The 12,758-nt window shown below is 35.0% G+C and overlaps 1 protein-coding gene across 7 annotated transcripts in view; it reads left to right on the top strand.

Annotated features, from left to right (window-relative positions):
- Nucleotides 1-12,741, top strand: part of unm_sa1614 (un-named sa1614) — a 38,556-nt gene extending 25,815 nt beyond the window's left edge. For 3 of the 7 annotated variants that reach the window (XM_042734073.1, XM_042734076.1, XM_042734072.1), the window contains 12 exons: nucleotides 2,751-2,937; nucleotides 3,309-3,394; nucleotides 3,500-3,615; nucleotides 3,942-4,009; nucleotides 5,069-5,176; nucleotides 5,320-5,566; nucleotides 5,639-5,821; nucleotides 5,983-6,046; nucleotides 7,192-7,253; nucleotides 7,368-7,558; nucleotides 8,172-8,294; nucleotides 9,838-12,741. In XM_042734073.1, the coding sequence (XP_042590007.1) occupies nucleotides 2,751-2,937; nucleotides 3,309-3,394; nucleotides 3,500-3,615; nucleotides 3,942-4,009; nucleotides 5,069-5,176; nucleotides 5,320-5,566; nucleotides 5,639-5,821; nucleotides 5,983-6,046; nucleotides 7,192-7,253; nucleotides 7,368-7,558; nucleotides 8,172-8,294; nucleotides 9,838-9,912 (1,510 nt within the window). In that variant the 3' untranslated portion in view covers nucleotides 9,913-12,741. The remainder of the gene's footprint in view (nucleotides 1-2,750; nucleotides 2,938-3,308; nucleotides 3,395-3,499; nucleotides 3,616-3,941; nucleotides 4,010-5,068; nucleotides 5,177-5,319; nucleotides 5,567-5,638; nucleotides 5,822-5,982; nucleotides 6,047-7,191; nucleotides 7,254-7,367; nucleotides 7,559-8,171; nucleotides 8,295-9,837) is intronic. The other 4 variants (XM_042734075.1, XM_042734074.1, XM_042734078.1 and 1 more) reach the window with 3 other exon arrangements.
- The last annotated feature ends 17 nt before the right edge of the window (nucleotides 12,742-12,758 follow it).

The raw sequence follows: 12,758 nt of genomic DNA, 5'->3' as shown, positions 1-12,758 counted from the left end.
TACATTTTTTGATTTGACATGAAAATGATGCCATTATAAAGGTAAAAATAAAATACCCCTGTAAGTCACTTTAAGGAGTCAAATGTCACCTTGGTTTAGGAAAGGATACTTTTTTTATTTTTTAAATTAGGAGGACAAGCGCTGCTAAAAAGAAAAGTAAGCATATAGAGCCATGTGTATCAGTATATTAGATCTGTGCACGAGGTCTTAAAGAGACAGCAGCCTAAATAAACCTCTTGTTGCCTTTCACTATACAGTGAAGACTACCCAGTGTTATTTTACAGTGGAATAGATTATAGTTAGACCTAACTGAAAAAAACTGAAAAAAATTAAAGTACTGTTAATTTAATTTGTATCTTGTTATTGTGTTTGTGCTATTGATTGTCATTAATTTATTTGTTCTTATTTTATTATTTACTATTTACTGTTTTAGTTAATAAATTCAATTCTGAGTGCACATGATTCTTGGGTGGGGAGGAGGCGTGGTCTATGAGAAATAGTCCTGCCATCACAGCTGGAAAAAATCCTAGGAAACACTGCAAAGCTAAAAAGAAAATGGCCCTGTAAATCACTTTGAGTCAAATGTCACCTAGGAAGGCAAATTTTTGATCAGAATTTTTTATTATTGATCAGAAGGTGCTCCTAAATTTTTTAAATTAGGAGGACAAGCACTTCTAATTACTAAAAGAAAAAAACTGTTCTTAAACTGGGTGTCTGACAGGTTTGGATGAGGAATGGGGTTTGGATGAGGAAATATTTTCAGTCAAAAGTGTTTTTTTTTTTTTTGCTTTAACCCCTGAAAACTAAATAACAGCTGTTTTTGTTCACAAATTCTTGGATTTTTGATTAACATAACTGAGTTGACTTCAGGCAAACTCTTAAAGCGTGGCCCCTTTAAGAGCTCTCACAGCTGTTATCTGCTGGTGTCTGTCTCAGAGCTCAGGGCTGGATTTTTTCCTAATGGCAGTCTCTGTAGTGTTTCAACCTGCATCTGCCTAACATGGTACCCTGAAAAGAGAGGAGATTTGCACTAATGAGTGCCCCAGTTATGTTGTCTCTTACCATCTGTGGCTTGTAATGTGCTAGTCATGCCCGTAGCCAGCTGTGAGGTCTTTTCATGTTCAAAAATAAAATTTGTTCTCTAAATGACTAATCTGCTGTTTAAAGCTCCTCATATGAGTGTCTGAATGTATAATTAAGTCTAGAGAGTTTGCAAGAATGTTTAGCGCCCGTGGTATGAAAATGATCACAGCAAGACGCTGGCAGAGCAGGAAGTTGCAGATTAGGGTTAGTGATATCTTTATCTTATCTTATTTACAAAAGATTCGGTTTTTCGAAAAATTCATATGAAGTCATACCTCCCCAGTTTAGGGGTGGGAAGGAGTAATAAAGAAATTGGTGGAGAAATGGAGGGAGCTTTTCCCCTTCTACTGACTCACACGCAACACCATAATCGATGCAAAACAGAATAAAATTTATTGAACACAAGGAAGCAAACAGAAATTCAGGAGGGGTCAAGGCCAACAAAATAAACAAAACATACTCCCAAAAGCAATCTACCTAATCTAACAAATAATAGAAAAAAATATATAAAATATTACACTAACTCCCTTGCTTTCCTTAAAAAGGAGAAAAAGTGTAGTTAAAATAAGTGGCAACAACCTCCCTACAGCTTCCCATGAAAAAAGAAGGAAACAAACAAAATAAATCTTGGTCTTAACAAAAAAGAAAGAAAAACTTACGTTTGAGTTAAATGAATCCTCCCACAAGAGGATTACATTTTTTTTTTTGTCAACAACAAGTTAACCACAAACAAAAGAGAAGTCAGCAGAAGGGACTCCTGCTCCAAGCCTCCACACTCCAGACATCTCAGCTCTGCCTTTTAACTCCAAACATTTCCTCTAGTGGGCCAATCAATATAGTGCAGTCATTAGCAGTTTATTCGGTTTTCATAGCAAAATCTGGCAACACTGCGAATGATCGCCAGAACTTAAACTGACAGTAATCAAAAGATCCCACGGACATGTTATTGCTAACAGGATATCACATTCCGTAAGGCAAATGCAAAAAAAAAAAAAGAAAAAAAAGGAAATGAAATTCATGATTTCAAGAAACTTTATTATAGCAAATGACAGAGATCTGTATAAAAAAAGTAGTTACAGAATGAAAAAAAAAATGCAAACAGCCATGAAGATGTCTGTGCTATTTCACTGAGTACTGTTGTTAAATTTTCATACATCATTCATAAGAACACTAGACAAAGTTATCATCTCTATAGCAATGGTTATTAATGAAAACTTTAACAGTAATACTATTATTAACAGTAGTTTTATTACTGTAATAGGGCTATGTATTGCTGAATGAATAATAAGCAACTGATAAAATTATACACCCCTAACCTACAGTAATGGTGCAATATGATAGAATTTAACAGTGCTCATTTCTTAAAAACAGAGAAAACATATTTCACAAACATCTTCATATCTCTCTCTTTTAAAGTGTTAGTGAATATAATGAGTTGTATGTGGGGTTATTATAGTGCAATTCTTAACCCCACCCCAGACCTCACTCATTTTCAAACCCTGGCTACGGCCATGGCACTAGTAGACATGGTAGAGATGTTCATTTTTACAATTTCACTGGATGAAAAACAAAAATGCATTTTTGGGTATTGACATCTGTTAATTCCCTCTGCCATTTTTGATAACTAATAAAAGGCAGTGTATTAAAATAGTTGGTGTTATTTTCAGGGCCATACGTAAGGACTTCATACTCTCAAAGTATATGGAGTTGCAGTTTGCACAGCGTAGCAGTGGCTCACCGGAAACAAAACGCAAATATCTGCAGGACGCTGTGCACAGTCGGGATGTCTTCAGCCTCTTACAGCTTTACGCTGAGAGAATGGACTTCAGCCTGCCACTGCCATGTCCCCTACAGGTCAGCAGATACAAATTTCCTGCTTAAAAAGATAGTCCACCTAAAAATGAACTCTACCCAATATCATTCCAAACCTGTATGACTTACTTTCTTCTGCGGAACTCCCAAAAAAATAAAAAATAAAGAGAGATATTTTGAAGGATGTTTCTATTGACTTCCACTGTATTTTTATCCTTACAATGGAAGTCAATGGCCACACAAACTTTTTAATTACTAACATTCTTCAAAATATCTTCTTTTACGTTCCTCAAAATAAAGAAAGTCATACAGGTTTGGAACGACATGAGGGTGAGTACCGTACATTAATATATTACCTACTATTTCCTTTTTATTACCTTTTTTGCCTATAATTGCATATTATGTTTTGACAGGAAAAGGGGGAAACTGCACTACACCTAGCCGTCCTATTGTCTGACAGGACTTCACTTCATGTGGCTGACTTCTTGTTCCACAACTGGTCAGTTAGAAAAAATTGCATTGTTATTCTGAAAGTGGCCTTAAGCAGATTCACATATGGATTATGTACATCAAAACTGCCTTTTCTTCTTGTTTCCTGTTTCAGTAATAATTTGGATGCTCAAACTGTGAAGGGGAACACTGCTTTGCATTACTGCTGTCACCACAATAAAACAGAGTGCCTTAAACTTCTGCTCAGAGCCAAGGCCAACACTCATATCAGTGAGTGGGACCCTCAAACCACAAAGACATTTTTTGCTTTGAGTTGTTTCATGCTTGATATTGTGTTTGCTTACTTGTCCAGTTTTTCATTTTAAGTTGTCTCTGTTGTAATAGGAGAAGTTTTTAACATCAAAAAAATTACACACTTCAGCTTTAACATTAATTGCTACTATATAGGGCTTTGTCAGCATCTTATTAGTCATTGTTAAAGGAAGGAGAGTCGTTATGTTCTTCTGTTGGCTGGTTTGGCTGTTGGCTCATTCGTCAGGAGTTGATTACAGAGTAGGATGATCATTGTGCTAATGATTATTGCTGTTCTGTGATAGAGAATGATAATGGAGAGACGGGGTTGGACATGGCTCGCAGACTGAAGCACACACTGTGTGAGGAGCTGGTGAGTCAAAGAGATTTTTTCCGCAGTGACTTGTTAAAACAAGCCTTTATTACTGGGGTATTCATATGGGTGTGAACTGTATATTTCAATTTTATTGAACCAAATGTTCAAAAGTGCTGTATAATTCAGCTACACCAAGGTCATGGTCTTTTTTTCTGTAATTTAATAGTTTCATGACATTTCCATGCCTGTTAATCACAATGTAAAGTAATATATTTTATAATATAAATAGCTATAATTACTATAGCAAGAAAACTGTGTTTCTAAACCATACATTACAATTTTTTTATTTTTTTGAAAGTCTCTTATGCTCATCAAGGCTGCATTCATTAGATCAAAAATACAGTTAAAAACAAAAATATTGTTAAATATAATTACGATTTAAAAAACTGCTCCCGTGAATGGCAAAGCTGAATTTTCAGCAGTCATTACTCTTGTCTTCATTGTCACATGATTTTTCAAAAATCATTCTAATATGCTGAATTAATGGTCAAGAAACATTTATCGTTTTTATTAATGCTGAAAAAGTTATTTTTGTTTTTCCTTCAGGATTCTTTAAAGAATTGAAAGTAAAAAAAAAAAAGCATTTATTTAAAATAGATATCTTCTGTTAAATTTTAAATGTCTATACTGTCACTTTTTATTTAATGTATCTTTGCTGAATAAAAGTACAGTATTACATAAATAATAAAAATAAAGTCTAAAGAATAAAAAAGTATCATATAAAGAATAAAAATCTCTGACCCCAGTAGTGTAGTCTACAGAATAAAAAAAAAATAAAAAATTTCATAGGCTGATTTGAGCATTCATTGAGTATTGCATTTCAAACTTTTTTTTGGCCTACAGATATAGATTACACTAATAAGAGTAATTGTTTAAACATAAGTATTCCAAGGAGTGTTACTGCAGACAAATGAAAAATACCTCAGCAATCTCTATTTTTAAACTGATCTTTAAAAATATATTATCCAATAATACAAACACCTAGAAGTCATCTAAAAAGGAATTGGTCAAAAAGTCACTGATCCACATGTCAAAGTAATGATGTGTCATGGTCAGATCCACCAATCACAGAACAACCTGTTCAACATGCACGTGCACGTGGAGTATGAGTGGAGACTCCGGCAAGATGATCTTTATGAGAGTGACGATGATTTAGATGACAAGGTAACAACATAAGAAGACTACCCCACCCATAACTTAATAGAATATTCTTGCATAAAGTGCTAAAGCATAATACATAAAACATCATATATGTGTATCATGCAATTCATTGTCCAATGTGTAACAGTGATGGTCCATTTTTGTAGATGGGCCCAGTGAAAAAGGAGCGCTTAGGACGGCCGTTCAGCTTGTATCACAGTAGCTCTGCCTCTCACGGTGGAGGAGGAAGTAGTGGAGGGGGGTTGTTCAACGTGGGCCGGAGGCTGGCAATGGCCCGGGGAGAAAACCGGAGGGAGGTGTACGCCAGTCCCAACTCTCAGACACGTAGCCTCGACAGTCCCCCTCCGCCACCCCCTTCATCACCCGCACCGCCGCTGCCACCTCGAGTCAGAGGTGGGGAACTTCTCTTCTTTTCTCTGTTCTTCTCTTTTACAGTCTTGTTTACTCTCCTAATGTCCTTTCCAGCTCCAAACATCCCCCCTCCTCCCCCTCCCATGAGCTCACCTGATGGCTGGATGTCCCATGAAGTGAGCAGCAGTAAGAAACGAACCCCTCCTCCCCCTCTTATCATCCGACACAAGCGCACCTATTCTGAGCCCGTCCCTCAGATGCCCCCCAGCCCCCACTCTACACGGCAGGGACCAACAGGTACGTGACAAACCTGGAATGATGCATGTCAGATGGTTCCCATTCACTGGTCAATAGGTGTGAAAACCCTGCATGCATAATTTATTGTCATGTTTACAAGCTGTATAAATATGTGTTTTTTTTTTTTTTGTTTTGTTTTTTTTTACTTTTTTTGTGTATAGATTATGGAGTACCTGCAGGTCCGAGAAGCTTTGGTGGTCCAGACTCACCTTTCCAGAAGTGTGTGTAAGTGCTTTTTGAAGCCACAAATGCTGACCTCTCACAGTGTTTTAAAATAAAATCATTAGCAGGCAAATATAATCATTTAACCAAATTGCCTTTGGCAAGTAAAGGAACAGAATTAATTATTTGGGAAGTTGGAAAATGCAAATATTAAGGTAACACTCTATAATAACATTCAGTTGTAAGCCATTTATAAGTGATTAGTTAATGATAAACTAATCATTTCCAAACATTCATAAGCGATTAATAAGTGATATGCTAACAAATTGTGTATGTTTTGTTAATTCATTTACAAGTCATTTACAAATTATAAGTTTATAAAGAACTGATCATTTACAAAACATGACTATGCATTCATGAATGATTAATAAGTGATGTTATTATTTTTATCTATGTTTTGTAGATTAAGTTATAAATAATTTACAGGTGATTAGATGATGATTAACTAATCATTTACAAAACATGACTATACGTTCACAAATGATTATTAAGTAATATGCTAACAATTTACAAATCTGTTGTACATTATCAAAAAAAGCATGAAATAATCAAACAGATCCTAAGTAAATGGTTAATAGTTACTAGTTAAGTTTCTAGTTAATATATAATTAGTCACTTATAAATCATTGAAATGTCAACATTGTACTATTATCTCAATAAACATTTGTTAATTCTGAACAAATGATGATTAAACCATTATTAAATGATCAGTATATAATTTATGTATGTTTCGTTGAAGTTGTAAGATGGTCTGTTAAGAAGCCCAAAAATGCAATTATGCTAAAACCTTTTTTTTAAAGAATAATAAATTATTTGCTGTCAAGTGAATAAACGTGTAAATGACTTACAGTCAGGGGATTCCAGTGGGTTGTGTTAAACCTTTTCTCTCATTACTTGTGATCTGTGTTTTACCTTCCACTCAAGTGCACAGCGTTAAAATACTCCTTGTGTGTCAGAGAAGACATCTTATATATATCATATATACATATACACACACATCAACCATCTACTAAAGAAATGACTGTGCTACACTGTCATGATTACACTTTTACAGTAAACTGCATTGTTTATATACAATACAGTACAATGCAATACAGTATATTGTGTCGTATTGTGACACAGACTGATTGTAAGTCTTTCTGTTTCAGATCAGGCTCTCCCAAATACACCACGTCTACTCTCAACTCCTTATCTGAGCTTCCAGAACGAGGTAATTCTTTAACTGTCCCGTTATCTTTCCACTATATTGTTTCCAGTTAAGTTGTTTTGCTTATCATGGCTCATGGTTTTTGTTACGATGTGTTGTGGCTGTAATCTCTCTCAGCAGGCTTTCGAGCAGATGGGGAGAGCAGCTCGTCTCACTTGCTGTACCAAACCCCACAGCCCATCAGCAGCGGCGGGCGGCATGCCCCGGCCCTGTCCCCTACCTCCCCGCGCTCCTTCAGCCTGGAGACTAACGGCAGCTCCTCTTCCTCCTGCCACACTGCTCCTCACCCACTGCCCAGAAAAACTCTGGTGAGAACGGAAACTATGAGAAATGCATGAACTAGAGAGATAAATATCAAATTGCTCACACATTGTTTTTTCATAGCTCAGGAGTTTTAATGTTCTCAGATGTTTCTTCTGAAGGAGAAATCAAAATATACTTCACTTGGGGTTTTTTTCTTAGAAGAAAACAAGAACCTTAAGTGGGAAAAAAGTCTCATTTACAGTAATTATTGAATTTGGGTCAGTACATTATTTTAATGTTTTTGTCATAGTCTCTCATGCTCACCGTGTTACAATGTTTTATTGTTTTCTAAGCACCCGTTACTCCAGTCTTTAGTGCCACATGATCTACATTCATTGTGTGTTTTGCTTCTAACTTCACCTTTCCCAGCTGTTTAACATCAGTTAATTTACCACCCCAAAACCAGCTTAAACCAGTCTGTCTCCACATGGGAATTAATGCTGGTCTGAGCTGGAGGAATGTATTTAGTTTGTCTTTGGCTGTTGGAAAGACTTCGAGTGATGCAGGCGTTCCTTGACTTGTTCCTCATTATTGTGGTTTCCCATAACAAATTATTCAAAAATCTAGAAGCCACATGATACAGTTTTTACAACTTCTTTTTTTTGTTTTTGTGTTCAGATGAAGTCGAAGCTGAAGCGTGTTAAAGCCATGTATGACTGTGTGGCGGATCATCACGATGAGCTCACCTTCAATGAGGGTGAGGTTCTGGTGGTGCTCGGAGAGGAGGATGCTGATTGGTGGGTGAGTATAAGAATGAAAGAACAGTTCATTTGAGATCAGTTTTAAAGTGAGATTGAGAGACATGAAATTAGAAAGTTCATGTCCTGGGGGATGGTCAATTGTACAGTTTAGTAGCCATTATATGAAAAAATAGCAGAATGATGAGATTGACCAATCAGTTTCAAGCATTCCAGAGAGCAATGTAAAAGTAAAATTGTTACGTCATGACATTAGTTTTAGGGCCAAGCTGGACAGCTAATTTGACATGCGTCCCTTTGGAAATGTCTGTTATATTATAAGTATTTGATGTATAGGGAAAAAAAGTTGTGTTGGTAAAATTATTATTAGAAACTTTACCATTTTGTACATGAATTACATTGTCATACCTCAGAGGTTTTAAACCGTTCTGTGCTTTTTAAATGTAAGTTGCTAAAAAATTGCTATGAAAGAATCAGTGTTATTTTAGCATTATATAATACTATAGTATTTATTAATATTTAGAATTGTATGTTTTTAGTTTTAATTTTAGCTTAATTGTTAGTCATTTTGTTATCAATCTACTTTTGTCATTTTTATTAGATTTAGTGTTTAAATATTTATACCTATATAGCTTTAATTTATTTTTATTTCAGTTTTATTTTATATTTATATTTTAATTATTTACTTTTTTATAAGCTTTATTTCAATTACTGTAAAAGATAAAAGTTTTGTTTTGGTTTGCAATGACAACACTGATAAAAATGTTAACAATCTATGTTTTAGGTTTTTGTTTAAACAGGGGTTTTAAATTCGCTTGAGTGACTTTTTAATTTATGCTGTTGGGCATATGTAGCTAAATATCTCCAGTTTACTATTTTTCACTCTTAAATTCAAAACCATTATTGAAAAAAAAAAGGAAATCCTGAGGGAATCCATGGCATGAAAATGCTTATTCTCTTGTGCTTCCTTGTTTGACATGCCACTAAATATTGTACATTTTGTATTTCACACTTTATTTTCAATGGTTTTGGGCTCTTTGAAGTTCCGTTGGCATAAATGACTCAAATTCCTTGTTACGGTTAAAGATGGTTCTGATGAGGAAGCTGCAGGGATCTTGTCAGACTCATGCTGCGTGTGCAGATGAATCCTATGATCCCATGGGAGCAGATGGAACTGATCAGAGCAAAGCTCTCAGGGTCCATGTTTTATTCTGCTCTGCCTCCATATCGGAGTCAGAGAGCCGCCCATACTTCTCCAGTGGGCTTGTCTAATATCCTGCAGATTCTTCTACAGGAAAAACAGCCTCTGGATGGCCCATCAAAAGAATAAAAATGTAGATTCACAGAGAAAAACTTAGCATGCAGGAAAGAGCTTTTCAAGTGAAATGGATCCTGATTTGCATCTTATTTTAAACATCCTCACACGTCCCACATCTTTTGACATCACATCATTCCCTTTTCATTAAGGACGCACTGCCCTTGTTCATAATATTACTTCCTTTATTATTTCCGCCCCTTCATTTAATTGAATTTAACATCTTTCCTTTTGATGACCTTAACCAGAGCCAGTAATGTCTCTCTTTCAGCACGGCTACATCGAGGGACAGCCAGACAGAACGGGCTTATTTCCAGCATCGTTTGTCTCTATGCTCGCTGAATGAAGCTGGCCAACGGAGCTGAAATCATAGCACGGTCGACTCTACTGCCAAAGCACCCTGGGAAATGAGGGGCTTGAAGTCCACCCACAGAACCATCGGTAATGAAGAATCAGCATAACAAAGCAGCACTCACAGGCCCGTCTGCAGTGCCAAGAGAGATGGGATATGTGGAACACGTTGTGCTGTGAGCAAAACTTCTCATTGTTTGCAGTTGAGAATCATGCCCTCTGATCCATCCACAGACCAGCCTCTACCAAAAACCAACATCATGTACTCTCTTAAAAATGCTCCAAAAGCACACACAGCATGAACTGCATGTTACATTGAACTGAATTCAAATGTGAGGAATCGTAAATGTCAGATCACAGGTTTGTATTACGAAAAAGTAATGCCGAGATTGTGTTGCTATTCAAGGAATGGAGAACAGCTTTAAAGCACAATCCTCTGCAACAGGGTAACTGTTAAAATCTAATCAAAAACAAACAAATTAATTATGGATATTTTGTGTTTGGGTGAATTGCACAAAAAGACATCCAGGTCATAGTTGACCTACATGAAAAAAAAATATATATATTTTTTTTATACCAAGAAATTTTGCTTTGTGTGTGTGTTTTTTTTTGTTTTTTTTTTACATTTCAGCACATTTCTACGACGGCGTTTTAGTGCCACGTTAAAAAAATGAAAAAATAAATAAATAAATAAATAAAATCTAAGATTATGAGATTAAAATCGTAATATTTCGAGAATAAAGTCGAAATACTACAAAATACTTATTCTCAAAATGTTTCAACTTTATTCTCGAAACATTTAGACTTTAATCTCGTAATCTTAGATTTGAATTTTTTTTTATTTGGCACTAAAACGCTGTTGTACATTTCCCCCCAAACTCTTAGTTTTTAAAAAAATTCTATTCTAATTTTGAATTATTATTTCCACTACTCTATTAAATACTGTAAACAGTTTTTTTTTTTTAAATGTAAAAGCAGGGAAATTTTTGCATATTTTTTGCATTAAAGTAATTAGAATGAGATTTTTTCACATTATAGCAACAATTTGGGAAGAAAAGTCCTTTAAAAATAAACACAAAATTTAACTTATATAAATTGTAATAAAACTTCAATGGTCCTAAAACATTTCTTTCCGATAAATTTTTTATTTTTTTTTTGGAACATGAGATCACCCATTTATTGTTCAATTATTTCCATAACTTCAGACAAAAAAAAAAAAAAAAACACTGAATACATGGTGATTTTAAGTAAGTGGTTTATTGAAAACAGACCACAGATTAATCACAGGGTCACACAAAACATCATGAACATAGAAGCTTACACACACCACACAATTTGGCCATTACAATGCGATCAAACCATCACATTCAGCTGAACATGGACTAACTCCTTAAAGTGCTTCGAGAGTAGAGAACTACATGTGGCAGAAGACATTTTTCCGAATCATGTCACACCCAGGGAATATTAAATCTGCAGTCACACGTTTGAGAACATGACAAGTAAACAAAACCATAAAAACTCATTTGGCCACAGATTTTTGACTTTACTGCTCAATATCTTGGACTCTAAATAATTCCACCAGTAGGGAGATGTAAAAAATATTCAGTTATAATTGGTGAGCTGTTTTTCTACTTGCATTAGAGGAACTTATATATACACCATCATGTATTAAAATTTGAACTTGTGGTTTTAGCTCTGCTTTTTATATGTTTAAGAACCTGAATGGAAAACGGGGGTATTGTGAGATATTTAAGTATTGTGTATCTCATTAAAAAATAGGCTTGTATGTTTTTCTGTATTTTTTTATTTATGTGACAATATCAAATATTTTTATTTTTAATACTGTCCTGGATGCCCTTAAACTGTGACTTTTGAATTCAATTATTTTTTTTTCTTTGGTTCTGTTTCTAAATAGATTGTTAAAACACACTTTCATTTCGGTTTCTTTTTGAATTTTTTCCAAACTATAATTCTCCAATGATGATGGGGTTCAGAATATCTGTGACTGTTCTCCATGCAAACTCTGTAAACTGTGAAAGCCACTGATTTACATGAAGCAAAGAATCCAAAGCTAAAATACATTCGAGAACAGAAGTCACAGAAAAAAAACGACAGCTTGATAACACTTGGCAACAATGAAATTACAGCTTAAGTTTCTATCTTGTCTCAGTTCTTAAAAATAGTTCCCAATATGCAAACTAGAAAAAAAGGGGGGGGGGGGGGGCACAGAACATCTACTATTAACCACCATTAATTTCAACTATAAAAATACAGAGATCAATTGTAATTCAGGAAAAAAGATAATGAATCGAAGCATGTGCTCTATCCAGGACTGTAAATCACAAGACAGGTTGTTGTACGAGTGCCACAGAGAACACTCTAGGGACGGATTTGGTCTAAAGGTGTATAATGATATTTTTAAATGTACAGTAACTCACAACAACTCTCCCATAGCAAACAACACACTCTCAACTATAACCTAGAATGTGTTTTCACAGCTCTATGTGACATAAATCTTCCAGCATGTGGTTTGGCTATATTTAGCTGATTTCAGTATGGTTAAATAACGACAGAACTTTAAGGTGAAAAAAAAAACCCTTCAAAAACAACACAGGAAATGTGTGGTAACTTGAATGATGTCGGTTCATCTCTGTAATTTTCTAAGGTGAAATCTAAAACAACATTTGTGAAGGTCTTAATACATTATTCAAACTCCTTTCTGACTTCTAAAAATGTGTGTATTGCTTAATTGACATTTTAAAACATTAAAATCCCAAAATTTGTCATCTAAAAAGCTTTAATGCACTGCAGGTTGAAGTTAAAAGTCAACATGACATTTAA

This window comes from Cyprinus carpio, chromosome B11 (assembly GCF_018340385.1).
Source record: "Cyprinus carpio isolate SPL01 chromosome B11, ASM1834038v1, whole genome shotgun sequence".
In the NCBI taxonomy this organism is placed as follows: domain Eukaryota; kingdom Metazoa; phylum Chordata; class Actinopteri; order Cypriniformes; family Cyprinidae; genus Cyprinus; species Cyprinus carpio.
The sequence above is the reverse complement of the archived record's forward strand: the minus strand, read 5'-3'. Positions and strand labels throughout refer to the sequence as shown.